Raw genomic sequence first — 18227 nt, forward strand, 5'->3', positions numbered from 1 at the left:
CTTGGAGGGGAGTTTAAGGGAGAAGAATTCAGCTCATAAATCTTGAAAGGTCTCAGTTTTCCTCCTTCTAGACCCTAATCTCTTATCAAACCTGCTCTCCCGCTGTTCATCCAAAGCTGGGCTTGAGGGAGTCCCCTGCCCTTTCCTCTTTCCCTCCAACTGATGCTTACCCGCCCGAGATTGCACTCAGTGGGGGAGGAGTTGCAGCCCCTGCAATTGGGCAGGATAAAGACCTTGTAAGACCAGACTACTGGATTTGGCCTCTGATTCATAGTGGTAGGTAGGGCAGAGGGCTTCAGTGCCTGGGTTTCTTCCACCTGGGGTTTGAAATTCTCTCCTGGTACCTATCTGCTCATTCAGGAAGGAGCACTGAGACCAAGCGGGATTGCGCAGCTGCAGGACACATGGCCCTGTCTTCAGAAGCCCCAGTCTGAGAACAGCACAGCCCTGGCCTTGGGGGCCCTCAAACCCAGAGGTGAGGTCTAGAGCCCAGGCTGGGTGTGTGCAGAGGTTCAGGCGGGTAGTGGGTGGTGCTGGCCTGTGATGAATTTCTGAAGCAAGGGCTCCGGCTGTGGGGAGGCCAGAGGAAGGGTAGTGATTTGCCTGGGGGCTGGGAAGCCATCTTTGTTTGAGAGCAGGAGCCTGGAAGGGTTTGGCTTTCCCACAGGCCTGGGCAGCAGCAGGCTAAGTTCTGGGGCCCTCCTGGCTCCCCAGGGGACTGACTGCTGCCTGGCCCTGGGGACCCAGGCGTCCTGGCGGGTGAGGGCGGGTCTCCAGCAGGCGTTCTGCCAAACCCTGCAGCCTGCTCACCAGGAATCTTGTTGCTGAGAGATGGAAAATCCCGGCTGGGCCTGCAGCTCATCCCTCCCCTCCGGGAGGAGGAGGGGCCCAGAGATTCCTTCCTGTACCCCCCTCCCAACTGGGGCAGGGCCCTCCTCGGCAGTGGGTGGGGCTGGGGGGCCCAGGACAGGCCTCTAAGGCTTGGTCACATGTCCTGGAGTCCTGCCCAGCCTGCAGTGGGCACCAGGGCACTCTGGAGGCAGAATGGTTCTGGTGCAGCAGAGGGAGGGGTATGGGTGGGGTGCTGAGGGCAGAGGGGACCTGGGCGGGGGGCCAGTGCCTGGCCCTGGCCCCTCTGGCTCCCCCAGGGCAGAGGGTGAAGAGTTGGTTCTCTCCTTGGACAGGAAGACGAATGATCCCATTATGGGAGCGTGATTTTATTCCACGTGTCACAGAGTCTGAGATTAACTTGCTCACCAGTCTGTGACAAACCCCTCACACTCTCATGCCCAGCACATACGTACACATGTGCACACGCTCAGGCACACAGATATGCACATATCCTTGGTCTCACAAACGTGTACTCCACAGACAGAGATAAACATTTTCATGTTACAGCACATGGCAGAGTCCCACATACAGAGACAGTCACATAACCACACTTAGATACACTGAGATCTAGACCCATAGCCCCCAAAGCACAACATTCCCTGTCTTACGCCAAGGCCAAGGCCATAGGGACCCTCCCACAGGGATGGGCCTTGCAGGGGGCTGCAGAAATCAGGGACACTCGGTGTCCCTTCAACACAGATGCACTTAGACACACACATCCAGACACAGCCATGCAGACAGGCAGAGACCAGCAGCCACACACACTGGGACAAAGGCCCAGATACGTACAGAGACAAAGACAGGCACAGACACACAGCCGGCAGTGCGCACACAAGCACAGACGTGCACACCCAGACACAGACAAAGACAAATAAATGCCCAGAGGTTTTGCTGTGGACAGATGTAAGGCACACACACATCTGGGCTTCCTCCTCGACCTCCCCGCCTGCGGATATGATAATATGGTGCCTGTGGCTCCAGGGAGAACTCTGAGGAATCTTCTGCTCAGTCAGAACCCCCCACCCTGGGCCCAGGGCCAGCCCCTACCTCTGGCACTGGGCCTGTGGCCGCCGATGCTGTGGCAGCCACACCCTTAGCACAGCCCTGACATTTTTTACCTTGCCCTCCCCACTGGACACTCTCAGGCACACCATCTCCTGAGTATGCCCCCGCCCCCCCCACGCTTAACGATTCCTTGCTCACCCATCCCTTCAGGTGTCCCCTTGTTGTCTTCCTCAGTCACCTGTTTCCAAGTAGATAATGTACAACCTCCAGCACACATACTCACAGTCTTCGTGGCACACACCCTTATCTTTTCTTACTCGGACCCACGCACAAGTAGTACACACAGGCCCCCCACACCCTCATCTTACACAGACCCCCATACGCACACGCCCCTTCCCATGCTTCCTCACCACTTGCTCACACGTATGCGTGCGCGCGCACACTGAGCACCTCCCTTGCACCATGGCTCTTCTTCCTCTGTCTCTCACACACTCCCTCTGCCAGAAGTACGGCCGCGATGCAGAGCAGCCCTGACAGCGTCTGCCACTGCTCTCCGTCACGGCCTTGGCCTTTCTGGCCTCAGTCTCTTCTCCACCTCCATCCCTGCTTGCTGCGGCCTTGTCAGCTCTCTGCTAGTTAACAGTTAGTGTTGTTAACTGTTAGTGTTAACAGTTAGTTATGTGTGGAACATGCACTTACTCATTCAACAAATGTTGATTGAGCACTGACTTTGTGTTAAGCATTGGGGACAGAGTGGTGACTCAGGTGTCTCCTTTATACAGCTCTTAATTTTGTGACCAGTTCTGTTTGCTGCTTGTCTCGTATAACTAGATGGTAAGGTAATCTTTGATACTGGCTATCGAAGAATGTAGATATGGGAAAGGCAGAGGAAACGGCATATGCAAAGTCTGGAAGTGAATCAAACTCCTGATACGCATGCTGGGAAAATGGGGGGGATGTACAGACACAAGAAGAGAAGCTGCAGAGTAAACAGAGGCCTGATGGCACAGGGTGTCGATGCCACGCTCAGAGGTTTGGATTTTGTCCAGCGGGCCACAAAGAGTCATGGGAAGTCTTTAGTGACGGGATAGGGTGGGGAGAGAATGGAGGCAGGAGGCTAGTTGAGAGGTTTTAGTAGTACAGATGGGAGATAATGCTGGTCTGACCTAGAAGAGGCAAGCAGGATGGAGAAGAGATTCATTTAGAAGCAAGAACTGGTGGAGTTCTAGTTCCAGGACTGTGACCCTGGAAACAATCACAAGTCCCGTACACTCTTTGAGCTGGATCATGTGAGGATGGGACAGTGCAGGAGCCCGGCTTATGGTAAATGCTTAATAGATGATAGCCAATTGTCAGTTATCAGGAGGACATAGGGGACATAGATGAAGAGGTTTACTGAGCACCTACTGAGTGCTGGGTCACGATAGTCTGCAGCTTCAGGAAGCTTGTGCACCTGGAGCTTGTGCAACAACAGCTCACACAGACAGCAGGGAGAGCCAGGCGTAGGAGTGCACAAGGGACAAAGCACCCTGGGAGGTTAAAGGAGGGTGAGGCAGCACCTGTCAGGGCTCTGGGTGGTGCATGGGGGAGCTTCTGTCGAGTCGGACACTGGAGAGTCTGGTCCACCTTGGGCAGGCAGAGGTGGGGGAAGGAGCTTCAGATAGAGGGAAGCAAGTAAACAAGAGCCAAAGGGCAGGTTGAGGAGTCTAATTTAGCTCTTGTGTGGGACACAAGAAGGGGGAGCCACGGGATGGGGTTATGGACGCGAGGCCTTGGTGGCCAGGCCGAGAGGGGTGTCAGCATGGACCTGAACTGCCATGTTTTGGTGGTGACATGGAACATGCCCATTAGAGATTCTGCTGCAGGCTCTGCCACTAAACCATTAGATGGTGGCAAACAGATGTCTTGGCCCTCCTTGGCCTCAGCTCCGCCCTGGGTGCGGTGTACAGGAGAGAATTGTGTGTGATGTCCTAGGGGTTGTCTGCCTGACCCTGGGCAGTTCTGGCCTGGGATTCAGGGCCTCGGCAGTGCTTTCTTCCTGAGTGTTTCGAAGAAAAGGAAGGGGTAAAGTGAGGGGTCCCCCCAAGATAAATTTTGGGCACTCTAAATGTGGGCCAGGTGCTCAGCATGGAAGGAAGAGGTCTTTGCCAGGATCTGACACCAAGGCCCTGCTTCTCTCCTGTGTCCTCCTGGCCCAGAAGGTGTCAGGACCCTTCCTGCCCACCGACCAAGGAGCAGGGCTTGGGTTCAGGAGTATAACCCAGGGCTTGGCCTGCCCTGGGGTTAAGGAGCCAGGAGGCCGATCTGGGGTGGCACAGCCAGATGAATGCCTGTGGGTAGCAGGGCTCTGCCACTGATATTTGGGGTTGCCCAGTGCTGTGGTATAAGGCAGGTTCTGGTGACCCCTCAGCTGCCCTGGATCCTGGCTGCAAGGGGCCCTTTAAGCATCTCACCTGTGAGGTGGGGCTGGTAGAGAATTAATTTCCTGTTCTATTTTAATTTTGCTGTATTTAATTTGCTGTTTATTTTAATTAATTAAGGGCGGGTAATCGTCTATCGTAACTTGCTGCCGCTGGCTCCTCATTCTTTTCAGAGGGGTGGAAGGCCAGGCCAGGTGATTGCTGAGTTGTTAGCTGTGGGGGGAGAGGAGGGGTCTTGAGGACACGTCCCTCTTCCCCTTTTCCCCTCTCAACCCAGGGGTCTTCTCCACTGTCCCTGGTTCTCCCCCAAGAATAGGCCTTTTCCTTCCTCCCTCGCTTGTGGTCCCTCCTTCTCTCCCCTTTCCACCTGCTCCAGGGTCTCAGACGCACTCACCTGGTGAAGGGTGGCCTGACATGCGGCCCCTGCTTACTCCCCAGTAATCGAGATTTTAATGTTGGGTGGTGGTTTAAAGGACAGGGAGCTTGGCTTGCAACCTAAGCATTGCTTAGGGGCTGTTGGGAAAACTTTTAAAGTGGGGGTCAGTTTTTAATGGCAGCCCTCTTCCCTACCCCATTGCTCAAACAGCAAACCCATCCATGTGGTCAGGCCTGTGGGACACTACTTTGTCTGAGCCACATCTGTAGGTGTGATTTTAGTTATCAGTTTCTAGGGCAGACCTCCAGGGTGGATTATCCCTTTTAGAGTTGAGGAGGCCAGGCTCAGACGGGCTAAGTGACTTGCCCAAGGTCACACAGCAACCAAGAGAGGCAGGGCCTGGATTCTGGCAGTAATCTGGCTATATGGAATGAGTTAACAGTTGGAAGGAGAGGAGGGGAAGTGGCTTGGGGATTAGGGTAAGAGTATTAGATCAAAACACTGATGTGGCCAGGAAATGGGGTCCTCTGGCTCTGGAGGATGTGGCGAGGAGGAGGAGTGGGTCCCTGCCACAAGGGGCTTCCTGAGATGTGAGATCTCTGCCACCTGTTTCCATTTCCCTGTGCGTCTTCAATTGTCTGTTTGGAACTGGGCCTTGCTTTGTCACTTGCGCTGTACCCTACCAGGGGGACCCTTCCGTGGGTAGGTGGAACCCTACTTTTATCTCTTTAACAAACACTGACATAGCATTTGCCATGTCCCCAGATAGTCATCTAAATTTATAGATGTTTACTCATCATAACAACCTTATTGTTGTCATCCCTGTTTTACATATCAGAATAATGAGGTTTAGGGCTAAGCCTTGGGACTTGTCCAAGGTCACATAGCCAGTACCTGGTGGAGCTAGCCTTTGAACTTGGAACACTGGGATTCAGAGCACCTGTTCTGAACAACCAGGCTATTCTGCCTCTTTAGTGCCCTAAGTGGGAGATGGGAGCCCTGAGTTCCTGGGAGATAGGGCATTGTTGGGGAGCCTCTAGGTTGAAGGGGAGATCCAGCCCTGCTCTTGCCAATCTTGAGTCTTATTGGGGAGATTCAGCCCACAAATGCAGATCTGCTTTGTGGTGGGGAACAGGTGAGTGTCAAGGTGTGCCTGGCTGGGGGGGTGCAGATCAGGAAGCCTCACTAATGGAGGAGTATGGCCCATGCCACTACAGTGCTGGCCACCGTAGGGGGTCACATGGAAGGGTTAGCCTCAGACTGCCCCTCAGAGAGCTTGCTGCCTGTGACAAAGTTATCAACAGTTGTCTAAGACAATGGGAGAAAAACATCACAAAACACGATGCAGTTGGAGGGGTTTGGGATTTGAGTCCTATGTGACCTTAGTTACTTGACTGCTGTCTGAAGCTCATTTTCCTCACCTGTCAAGGGAAAATAGTGCGGCACTGAATGCATAGGGTTTTGTGAGGTTTCAGTGAGATCAAATGTGAAGTATCTGAACTCCAAAGCAGGGGCTCAGTGAGCAGTTGTCCAGATACTGGAGTCCAGCCTCTGGAGAGAGAAAGTGTCTTGGCCTGCGGGTTGGCACTGGAGAAGGGCGAAGTGGGAATAGTGAGACTAGGATGGCAGTGAAAGTCTCAGCTTTAGAGTCAGACTGCCTGGGTTCAGACTCCAACCATGATGAGTTGTATACCCTCTCTGGGCCTTGATTTCCTTGTCTGTAAAATGGGCATAATAATAGTGCCCTTCCTGCCCTGGCTGGTGTAGCTCAGTGGGTTGAATGCGGGCCTGCAAACCACACGATCGCGGTTCGATTCCCAGTCAGGGCACATGCCTGGGTTGCAGGCCAGTTCCCAGCAGGGGACTCATGAGAGGCAACTATACATTGATGTTTCTCTCCTCTCCTTCCCTTCCCCTCTAAAGATAAATAAATAAAATCTTTAAAAAAACAGTGCCCTTCCTCATAGGGTGTTGTGAGGATTAAACCAGTTATTTTATTTATTCAGCAAGCAATGTTGAGCACCTGCTGGGTACCATATTTCTACCTACTGCAGATATTAAGCGGTCAGTATGTGTTAGCAATCTTACTATCATCAGTTATATTCTGGAGGAGGGGGCTGTCTGGGAGGAAGGCAGAGAGCAGGCTGACATAACAATCTGATATTTTGGGGGTGCTTACTGTGTGCTGGGCACATCAGTTCATGAGACAGGTGCTCATATTATTCCCACTGTGCAGATAGGAAACAGGTTCAGAGAGGTGTAGTGACATGCCCAAAGAAACACAGCTAGTGGGGGCGGCGGGGGCGGGGGAGATGGAGTTTGAGAGACTCAAAAGCCAGGCTCTTAATCACAGAGCTTTAAACCTGATTAAGACATGGCTTGGGGTGGGAGCAGTGATTCAGCAGAGGGAGGAGGGAGAGACCTGGCCAGGTGACGGACGGAGGTGAGCAAGGCCTCCGGATTCAGGGAACAATGAGGGTATGCTCTCATTGCCAGCCTGTGCTCTCTCCTGGTGGCTTTTCCCAGCAGTAAATAAGGCATGAGGTCAGGACAAGGAGCAAGTAAGGACTGGAGGCAAAGCTTCCTGGAAGAGGTGGGTCTTGAGAAATGGGTAGAGTTGAAAGAGACAATGGTGTCAGTGCATTCCAGGCAGAGCACAGAGCATCAGCAGAGGCCCTGAGGTGAGGATGGACATTTTGGTTTATGGCTGAGAAGTGGGAGGAAATGGCTGAGAGAGAATGTGGGAGGGCCGGTGGCCTTAGGGGCATAGGTAGTGTAACAGCCCCAGGGAGACAGGGAGGGTGACAGATGCAAGAGGCTTGGCTAGTGTAGAAATAGAAATAACCCCCTCATCTGGACAGAGCATAGAGTTCAAGCGGGCAGGTCGTTCGAATCTTGGCCAGGTGGCCTCCTATTGGGTAATCAGGGCAAGCCACTCAAGGTCTCATTTTCGAAATGAGGGTCATGAAACTACCTGTCCTCTAAGACGAGATGATCTATGAGAAGTATTTACTTAACGTAGTGCTAGGTACATAATAAGCACTTGATTCATTCGTTCCTCAACTACCAAGTGCGCACAGGCACTTCTCTAGGGTGCACAACAGAGACCAAGGTAGATTAAAATCGCTGCCCTCAAGGAGCTTACATTTAGAGGATGAAACAGATGGTAAGCACAAAAGTAAAATACTTTGTTAGATGATGTAAGTACCAAGGAGAAAAGTGAAGCAGGGTAAGGGCTTAGGGAATGCCAAGGTTGTAGGGTTGTTGCAATTTTCAATAAACTTACAAATGAAGGCTATTGTTAGTATTATTTGTATAGCAAGTTTTAGGAGAAAAAGTACCAGTTTATAAGACATTTGTCTTTCATGAGACTCACACAGTGTGTAGGTGTTGCTGTCCCCATTATATAGATGAGGACTTTAAGGCTCAATGAGAAGAGTCTACCCAGGAGTCATGACTCTGAGGGCAGTGCTATCCCAGCTAGCTCCCCATGAGAGGCGTGTTCCTGAAAGTCTAGGGGACAGAAGGGGAGAGTTTAACCAGAGAGCACATGGGCAATGGCTAAGGTGCATTAATGTGAAGGAATGGAGCTGGACCGGCGAGCAGGGCCAGACGCCTGCTTCCTGGAGCCGGAGCTGCAAGCAGTCAGCACACCCAGGCATGGCCTGATCAGGGTGAGTCCAGAGAGTGGCTGGACCCCAGGGCAACCCTGAGGGCAGAGCCAGGGAAGCAGGCTGGGCCTGAGACACTGTGTAATCGAGCAAAGGGGCAGATTCTGTCCAGAACTGAGTGATTGTGTGGGTAGTACGGAGACTGTAGGGAGGGGGAGAGAAGAGAGGAAGAAGTCAGCTCCACTGACCAGACAAGAGGGAACCATGAGGAGGTTGGCAGGAGCCAGAGCTGGCTGTGAAGGCTCTTGAATGTCAGGCTAAAGACCTCGGCCTTGATGTTGCCGTCAGCAGTAGGGAGCTATTAAAGGTTTCGGAGCAGGGACACAGTGTCATGAGAATGAGATTGGAGGAAGATGAATCTGGCGCGAGGTGTAGGCATTTGGAGGTGGGGAGCCCACTGTGGGGGGCTGTCACTGCTGACCGGGTGAGAAGTGATGAAGTCAGATCAGACAGACAGCTTGGTCTGGTGGAAAGAGTGAGGCCTTGGAGACAGCCCTCCTGGGCGCTGGCCGCGGGGCTGCCTCATGTTTCCTGCAGGACCCCGGGATAGTCCTGTCCCCAGTGTGTGCCTGTGTCCTTGTGCAGATTGAACTAAAGCCCCCCAGCCCCCCGAAGCCTTTTTTCCAACTATTTGGGCTAAGGAATCATTTTGAGAAGATGATGAGAGCCATGGGCCTTCTCTTCAGAAAAATACAAAAACAGGTTTGGGTTAAAATGTTGTGAGGTTCACAGATCTGCTGCTGTCCATCTGTGGAACCGTGCTAGATTGCCATTAGTAATAAAAACAGTGAGTAGCCTTTCATGTTTGTTATGGGCCAGGTGCTGGGTAAAAGTGACATACATCACGATCTTGTCCATATAACAACCCTGTGAGGTGGTACCATTATTTTTATTCCGCTTTACAGATGAGGAAACTGAGAAAGCCGAGAGAAGTGGAGTAACTTGCCCACAGTTAGAGCTGGAATTGAAGCCTGGCCCCCAAGATCTTAACGGCAAAGGTTAAGTTAAGGCTAGAATTTCTAGACTAGAGGAAGGAGAAATGGCAAGGGAGGGAGGCAAGTGTGGGAGGATTTTCAAAGAAAGCCATGAAAACGCAGAGCTAGAGGTGAACGAGGGGGAAGGTGGTGCTGCTTGTTCCTGAGGGAATAGGCTTCAGGTGGTCAGAGGCAAAGATTCCATTGGGAGCCCTTTGGTCTCGCTTTTGGATGGGTTGGTTATCTGTCCCACGTGACCCCCAGCTAAAGGACCTGCTCTGTAGCCTGCTGGGAAGGAGTGGAGTGTGGGGCTACTCTGTCTGCTTGGCCTGATTATGTTCTGTACCCTTGGCAGGGAAGAGCTTACCCCTGACTCTTTGGCTTAGCCTACAGAGCTGTCTCTGGAATCCACCCTCCCTCCCTCTTCCCAAGGCCACTGAGTAGGGCCGATGGGCCTTGATCTCTCTAGGGGAATTGGGAAATGGAGACACCCTTTCCATCCTAGAGCAGAGTACTGGGTCCCATTTATTGAGATCAGAGCAGAATGTGGAACTCAAGCAGTGTGAGGTGCATGTTCAGCTCTGGTTCAGCTACTGGTCAGCAATTCCCATCTTGCAGGAGGTGATCTAGATTAGACGAAGCCATAGTCTCAGGCTGGAATCTACATTCATAATGGCTTGGACTAGTTAGTCCTCTAGAATGGGTGGGCAGACTTCCTGTAAAGTCAGTGGAAATTTCAGGCTCTGTAGACCATAGGCTCTCTGTCACGAGTACTCAACTCTTGACATTGTGCCTTGAAAGCAGTCACAGGTGATGCGTAAAAGGATGAGCATGGCTACATTCCAGTGAAACTTGAGGTATAAAAACAGACCAGGGCTGGATTTGGCCCTTGGGCTGTAGTTTGCCAATCCCTGACCTAGAACCTTATTCCTCCTGAGGGTATCGAGATCTCAAATCTGACTAATCAGTGATCTTCTAAGCAAACAAAGTAAGGGGGGGTGGTACGGGGGGGCGGGTATCAGGCTGGATAATGTGGAGGGTGATCTAGAGTTGCACTCTTGTTGGGATCTAGATAATTGGGAATTGTTGAACAAGAAATGCACTAGACAGTGCTTTAAAGCAGACTAAGCCATCATCTCTGGCTGAGCCTAAATTCACAGAAAGCTGGGGTGGGATGGGGCGGACGGGGTGGGGTGTTGAGATTTAGATCCACACATAGGCTGTGGTCTGGATATGGGGAAGTTGATGAGCCGAAGCCACAGAAATATTGATGTAGAGCAGGCAAAGTCTTGGTTGTAAGCCAGAGAACCATACGATCTAGAACAACACTTTCAATAGAAATGTAATGGGAGCCATGTACTTAATCTAAGTTTCCTAGTAGCTACAGTAAACAAAGTAAAAAGAAATAAGTGAATTAATGTTGATAATATATCTTATCTAACTCAATGTATTCCAAATTATTAGAATTTCAACATATAATTATTATTTTTTAATTCTTTTTTAAAGGATTTTATTTATTTATCTTTAGAGGGGAAGGGAAGGAGAGAGGGAAAGAAATATCAATGTATGGTTGCCTCTCGTGCATCCCCTGCTAGGAACTGGCCTGCAACCCAGGCATGTGCCCTGACTGGGAATCAAACCATGATACTCTGGTTCGAAGGCCCGTGCTCAATCCACTGAGCTACACCAGCCAGGGCTCAACATATAATTACAAATATTATTGAGATATTTTACCTTTTTCATATTTAGACTTCAAAATCTGGTGTATGTTTTAATACATATGGCACGATCCAATTGCAACTAGCCACATTTCCAGTGCTCAATAGCTAATTTCTACCATATTGGGCAGCCCAGGTTTAGAAGTAGGCTTTTCTTTGGGACCAGGGTCCAGGGGAGTCATGAGCCAGAGTGATACAGAATAAATAGAGTTGGACACACCAGAGGTTATACTTACTTAGTCACCTCTGACTCTGGAGTCTAGTCTGGCCTGGCACGTGGGGTTGGGGCAGGGTAGCAGCTGGACCCTTGAGAGAGCAGGAGCTCCACCCCTCCAGGCCAGCTGCTGCCAGCCTTCCTGGACCGACTCTGTGGAAACAGGGGGCCCAGAGACAGAAATAAACTGCCAGGTTTCCGGGGAGGAGTAGGGGGGCTGCCAACCTTTGTGCTTCCTTGCCTGGGGGTGGGGGCAGGAAGCAACTCCAGTCCATGTCCCAGACTGTTACCCCTGCAAGCCATCTTCCCTCACCCCTAGATGCCCCCGTCCCCTATGGCTGAGGCTGGGCTGAGTCTAGAATTTGGTGGATTCATGAACCTGGAGGCCTAGGAGTCTGGGCCTTACCCTTGGGAGCAGAGGGTGATTTCTAGGGCCCCAAACACAGCTGGGTACCCATGGAGATAGAACCTAGGTACCCATTTCTAGGACCTAATCATGGGGCCCTCATTAGCTGCAGCAGGGCATTAGACTGAGTTGGAAGACCTGCATTGGATGCTCTGCCACTACCTGGCCAAAGGCAACTTTGGACAAACCACACTTTGATCCTGTTTCCTCTTCAATAAAAGGGAGGCAGAGCTTGTCCTGCTTATCTCAGAGCACAGTATGGTTCAGTGGTTAACTCAGACTCTGGAATCAGAGTTTATGACCCTGGCCTCTGCCATTGTGTGGCCTTTGGTGGGTCACTTGATCTTCCTGAGTCTCAGTTTCCTCATCAGCAAAAAGGGGATATTACCTACTTAATGGGAACCTTACTATCAAGTGTTCAGTGGTGGCTGTTACCACTGGGTAGTCGCTAAGCTCCAAGGGGTTGTAAATGAAAATGCCTTGTTCGAATGTAAGGGATTCTTCCCCTGGAGAGTCCTCTCAGACCCCCTCATTTTATAAATAGCCCCCAAAAGGAAGGCATTTTGCTCAAGGAGAGACACAGAGCAAGCCAAACTTTTATTCGGTACCCACCATGTAAGCCTGGGAGCTCTCTTCCAATTTACCCCAATTTACAGGTGAGGAAATCGAGGCCGGTGATTGGCCACTGGTGCACCGTGGCGCTATCCAGTGAGGCCTGAGTCCGTCGCTGGGGAGGGAGTGCCCTGGCCGCCTAAGCTCCCCGGAGGAGGGGCGTGCAGGTAGCGGGCGCCCTAGAGCCGCAGCCTGAGCCAGGCGTGCTATTAATAATCCAGCCGCGGTGCCTCAGCTCAGAGCACAGGTCCGGACCGCCGCCGGGCACCTCCTGGGCCCGGGCGCGGCCCAAGCCGGGTCGCTCAGTACTCCCGCCCCCGCCGCCCTTCGCCCCGCCACGTGACCCTCCACCCCCATTCCACGGGTAGCCGCGAGGGCCCGGGATGGTGGCGGGCCAGGGGCCAGGAAAAAGCCGAAAACACCGAGGCTGGGCCGCTCTCCTCCCGCTCAAAATAGCCCCCGACCGGGACTGCCACGCATTCCGCCGCCCCGGGGCTCGGGAAGGGACGCCTGGCCGGGGCCCCCGCCCTGCCCGACGTGGCTGCCTGGCCCGTATAGAAGGGGGGGCCCCCCCCCGAGGGCGGGCTGCATGGCCGGCCGGCATGTGGCTCTCCTTCGGGGAGCCTTGGCAGCCCCGGCTGCGCGCTGCGCCGGGATGATGGAGAGCTTCTGGAATTTCCTGCAGCTGGAGAGCGCGGTCGGTCGTTCAGGGGAGCGGACTGAGTGCGCAGTTCGGGAAGGGGCGCCTAAAAGCCCGGCCCTAGGGGGCGCCTTGGCGGCGAGGGTTGTCTGGATAGATCTCGTCTGCCCCCCAGAATGCTAGAGAGGAGGCACACCTCCCCTCCCCCGCCGCTCTTTTTGGGTCTGGCGGGGGTCCAGTCCCGCCCTCCCAGCCTAGGCGGCGGAGAGGGGCCAGGTGCAGGCGACGCCCCTCCCCCAGCCGCCTGGTTTCCCTCTCTCCCCGTCACCTCCTCCAGGAGTTAGGAGCTCCGCGGCCTCTTTTGGAAGAGGGGCGGGGATGGCAGGGATCAGGGGGCAGCACAAGCCTGCCAGGTAGCCAGAGAGGCGGCGGCGGGAAAATTCTGGGCGGACCTTTCAGGACCGAAAAAGGCTGGGCCAACGGACCAGAGAAAGCCTCCTGCAAGAGGCATCTTGAGCCTTGAGGCATCTCAGGGCCTCTAGTTAGGAGTCGAGCCTGTCTCCTCCCAACAGCCCCTCACCCCTATCCCGGCAACTACGGATCTGGTGGCAGTGCAAACGTGCCGGAAAAAAACCCTGAACAATTTCTCCTTCGGTTGCTACATCTTTCTTTGGGGGTGGCTCGGCCCCTTGCAGGTCCTGAAATCCAGAAAAGGGCTTCCGGGAGGGAGGGGCTTCTTTTCACTGGAGCCCTGAGATCCAGGGGAGTAGGTAAGTGACTTCTCAGGGCTCACTCTTGGCTTTGTGGGTTTGGGAAGGGAAAAGAGTTCTACCCTGCATTTTGAGGGGGAGGGGAATGGGTGCTTGCCCTCAGCTTTGCTAGTTCCTGTACCATTTGGTGCTCTGCAAACTGATGAACCTTTTGGCAACTCAGCAGGCACCTCCCCCATCTTGGGTGGACCTAGTCTCTCCCTTTGCTGTTGGCCCTAGTTCAACTTCATTTTCTGTCCCAACCCAGCACACCCTGATCATGTTAAACAAAACCAGTAGGTAGGTACAGGTACAGTTGGAGTCCTTTCTCTGCCACTCACTGGCTGTGTGACCTTGAGCAAGTCCTTTCACTCCATAGTCCCTTTGCTCATCTGAAAAACTAGATAATAGTAGGTAGCCTGTGGCCTTGTTGTGGGGCATAAAGTTGCATTTAAAGCAGTTAGCACACAGTAAGGGTGGGAAATGAAGGGCACCTTTGTAACATACAGCCCCATGCAGAGTCATCAAAGTATCCAGATCCTCTTCCTCTACAACAGCGCTGTGAGATTTAGCTTCCAACGGTAAGTACCCCCTCATTTAGGCTGGGAGGATTGAAAGATGTTGGTTTTATTGAATGTTTCATTCATTAAACACATTTAATCTTGGTGCTTTTCTGCTAGCTTCAGACTCGGGGAGAGGCTTCTGAATTTGTGCTGTGGATTTGGGACTAGGACTGGTCACCAAGCTATGTTAAAGATGGACAGGCCCTCGGAGGGCTTTCCTGCTAGGCTAGCTCTTAGTACAGATGGGGAAACTGAGGCCCAGGAAGGGGGCCGGGTCTACTTACAATGCTCCTTCTGCTGTTCAGACTCTGGGGGTAGAGGCAGGGTCTGGTAAGAGCTCTGGGCTGGGGAAAGTTGGGGCAGCTCCCTGGGGTATGGCCCAGGCTGGCCGAGAAGCTGATGGAATCCTGCTTCCTCTCCCTCCCATCTCCATGCTGACCTTTCACTCCCCCACTGTTAGAGTGGGTAGGGGTAGGACCCAGACACCCGTATTCGAATTCAGATGCCTGTTGGCTCCCCCTTAGCCCAAGATTTTGGGCCTGGGCCTGTTTAACTCCCACCCAACCCACCCCCCTGCCAGCTCTCCCTGCTTCCTGTCGGATTGGGCCTTCCTTGTGTACTGGACAGGAACTCGAGGCTCCATTTGTTGTCTGTGAACTTAAGCAAACTACTCCACCTCTGTGAGCCTCAATTTGTTTTTCTGCAAAATGGAGTTGAAATAAAAACTTCCTAACGTAAAACCTCTTTCACACATACCCCAGAGGCTTCCTGGTAGACTCATTTAAATAACAGGAGGCAGGGATTCCCTAAAATTTGTATTCAAGGCCTGGGATCTGAGCAGTCTCCTGTACCTGTAATTTGAGGAGACAGATCTCTGGGGTCTTGGCATAGAAAGTGGGGTGGGGATGAGTTGGGGTGTCCACACTTCGAGTGTCCACTAGGTCATTTTAGCAAAGTTCGTGTTTGAGCAAGTTTACGTGGCCTAGATTCCAAGGCTGCCAGGTGCCCACGTCACTGGATGCTCAGTTCTCACAAACTTCTCTTTAGTACTCTAGTCTCTACAATGAATCCAGTCCCACCTCCTGCTTTTGGGAACCCTTCCTGGGCTGACTATATCTCCTTCCCCCACTTTAACCTCTAAAGTGCTCTGGTCAGGAGCGGGAAGCAGCAGTTGGGCCATGTGACTCTGGGCTGGCTGCTTCCCCTCTCTGGGCCTCAGTTTCCTCCTGCAGAGCAGAGGAGGCTGGATTAGTGGCTCCCTAAGGCACCTTCCAGCTCTGACAGACTCTGAGCCTGTGTTGACTGATGTATCCTAGGAGATAGGAGCATACAGAACCAAGTCAGCTGGGAGATTCCTGTTGAGGTATCCCCCCACCCCCACTCCAAGGCTAGAGTGCCTCCCTTCCCAAGACACACCCTTTAGGTGTACTGGTGGAGGTTGTGGTGGGTACAGGGGACAGGTCACCCAATCCCAGGGTCCCTGCTGTCAGTAGAGAGGCCTGTGCCTAAGAAGGAGAGCTTGTGTCTCAGGCGGGGCGCAAGACTGCTGGCTTCTAGGGGAAGGGAATGTGTGTGTCAGTGACCAGTCAGCCTCCAGGGAATGAGGGGTGTGGTGCACAGGCAGCTAGTTAGTTGGATGGTGTATCCCAAAGAGCAATTGCAGGGGCAGTATATTGGGGTGTGTGCAAGACAAGGAGGCTGGCAGTGGGAGGGAGGGAAAAAAAATATTGGTGAACCAGAGAACCAGGCTCTGGGTCTGGGTTAGGGTGGGCTGCGTGGGGAGGCTCCCACCTTCCCGGCAAGCAAGGTGGAAGATTCAGCCCTGTCTGACACCGTGCAGTCTCGCCTGTGCTTAGGTTTGTCCGCCTGTTGTAGGTATTGAGCTGGGCTTCACTGTTCTGAACTGCAGCTGTCATGTTCTGTTGGGGGAGTATCTGCATCAGGGTGTTTGTCAAGTTTTTCTGAACAGTGAGTGACTGTTGTGGGTGCATGTGTCTGCACTGGATGGTATTGTAAGGCAGGGGGTAGCTTCTGGCCATTTGGGGTGCACCAGGTTGCAGCGGGGGCATCAGTTCTCGCCATCAGGAAGCCTTTTAGCTACAGTGGAATTGCTGGGTTGTAAGGGAGGATGGTTTCAGGCTGTGAGTGAATCCTGGCCATGTTTTGGGTGCCTCTTACCCCCTCCATTGCTTACACACTGTAAGGGAGGTCTCCTGACCTTAATCAGTCTCTTCCCAGGTAGGCAAGCCGGCAGGCAAGTCTGTTCACACTCACAGTAATTTTACCACGGTGCCTAAACCAGGAACAGGCGTGAATTGACCTTTTAACCCCTTACCCGCCATGGGATTAGACTCTGTTTCCTGTTCAATCTCCTCCAGAACCAGTTCCATCCCGCCCACCACCCCCCCACCCAAGGAGCGGATAAGCAACCCCCATCTCTCTTGCCCTCCCCTGTTGAGCCTTGGGGGGGCCTGAGGGCCAGACTAGTGAGGAAGCTGAGGACCCAGGCGGGAGTGATAAATATTGAAGAGGAGGGATTTCGGTGTGGGCTGGAGCAGCTGCAGTGGTTCGAGTGTCACACTATCTCTCCCCAGGTTTACTGACCCATTTCCATTCACGCGGCTGCCGGTTTCCTAGCAACGGCAACAGTCCCCCCAGAACAGGCGGAGTGTGTGTCTGCCATTAGCGACTGCCGCAACTGTGTCAAGGTTACCCCGCTCCTGCAAACCCACCCCGGCGGGTTTGTTTTCTGCCAGCGCCTGGCACACTCGGTGCCAGCCAGGGAGGGGGAGGGGAAGCGGGGGGGGGGGAGCCCAGCGGCTTGGGTGGGGGTGGGGGGGGCTGAGGAAGAGCTGCAGTTCCTGGTCCAGTGGGAGCCAACTTGGACTGAGGCCGAAGCAGGCCCCCCTCCCTTGGTTGGTGGAATTCCTGAGCCCGAGGGGAGCAGGGGGCGGGGCTGTCCCTCAGCCCTGACCCCCGAGATTCCACAGCCTGGGGGGAGGGGTGTGGGCCGAGGGGCCTCTGGGAAGCCTGCCCGATCTGACCCCACCTGGCTCGTTCTGCTCCTGCCTTGGCTTCCTCCCACTTCTGCGCAGCTCCATGTTCTCTCTGCTCTCAGCTCTTTGTCCCAGCCTATGTGGCTGGGCTCCCCAGTCACACTCCCCAGGGCAGGGTTGTATTTCTCCCATCAGACTCGGGGCTCCTGAGGTTGGGGTTCACGACGCCTTCTTTCTCCCCTCAGGCACCACCACCTCATGACTTTTTTCCAAATGACACTGGAGATGAAATCAAACAGTTGGTGTGGCGAAGTCTGATTTTTCTTAACTCAGACTTGTGGGGCAAATACCTCTACCCACCCCATTTTTGAAGTAGATTCTGCTCTCCCCTACCTAGCAGGAGTGGCCTTTGGAAGTAAAGTACCCCTCTTTTTCACCCTAAAAGCCTGATTGCAAAGAGTTAAAGCACTCCCGCCTCCCCCCCTTGCCCTGGTATGTGAGCTCCCCCAGGCTGGGAGGATAGGGTGGGGGGGTCCTGTTGCCTTATAGCCAGCCACTCATGTGGTCAGCTCAGACCTGACCAGTCACATTCCTGCCCAGGAGGGCTTGAGGCGGAGGGGCAGGGGCCTGGAAGGCCCTGGGTTTGTTGGATTGGAGTGGGGAGTCCTGAGAAGTTGGGACTAGGGACTGCTCAGGACTTGGAAGTAATTAAACCTCAGGAAGCCTGAATCCGCCTCCCATTCCTCTGGGCCTCAGTCTCCCTGTTTTTCCTCCCATATGCTCCTTTCAAAATGTTCCTGTGGTCCACATAGTTGTGTTACAGGTATAAACCTGGTCTCCATTCTAAACAAAGAGTGTGGTTAGAAGCAATTTCTGACGTGCAGGGTGGCACAGAGACTTGTGGGTAACCTCCAGTGTGACTTTCTGGTGCTTGGAGGTCGGCTGGGATTTGGCTGGGTCAGAGGCTCTGAGATCTAGGGTACAGAGCAGGC

The 18227-nt window shown here is 53.3% G+C and overlaps 1 protein-coding gene across 4 annotated transcripts in view; it reads left to right on the forward strand.

The window, feature by feature from the left end:
- AHDC1 (AT-hook DNA binding motif containing 1) overlaps nucleotides 1-18227 on the forward strand; it is a 63623-nt gene that overhangs the window by 12991 nt on the left and 32405 nt on the right. The window contains exon 3 of one of the 4 annotated variants that reach the window (XM_037033033.1): nucleotides 361-475. The exons of the other annotated variants lie outside the window; for them this stretch is intronic. Within the exon in view, the coding sequence (XP_036888928.1) occupies nucleotides 361-475 (115 nt within the window). The remainder of the gene's footprint in view (nucleotides 1-360; nucleotides 476-18227) is intronic. 4 annotated transcript variants of the gene reach the window in all.

Source organism: Sturnira hondurensis, unplaced genomic scaffold, assembly GCF_014824575.4.
Source record: "Sturnira hondurensis isolate 20B ecotype Veracruz unplaced genomic scaffold, ASM1482457v3 Scaffold0021555, whole genome shotgun sequence".
Taxonomy (NCBI): Eukaryota; Metazoa; Chordata; class Mammalia; order Chiroptera; family Phyllostomidae; genus Sturnira; species Sturnira hondurensis.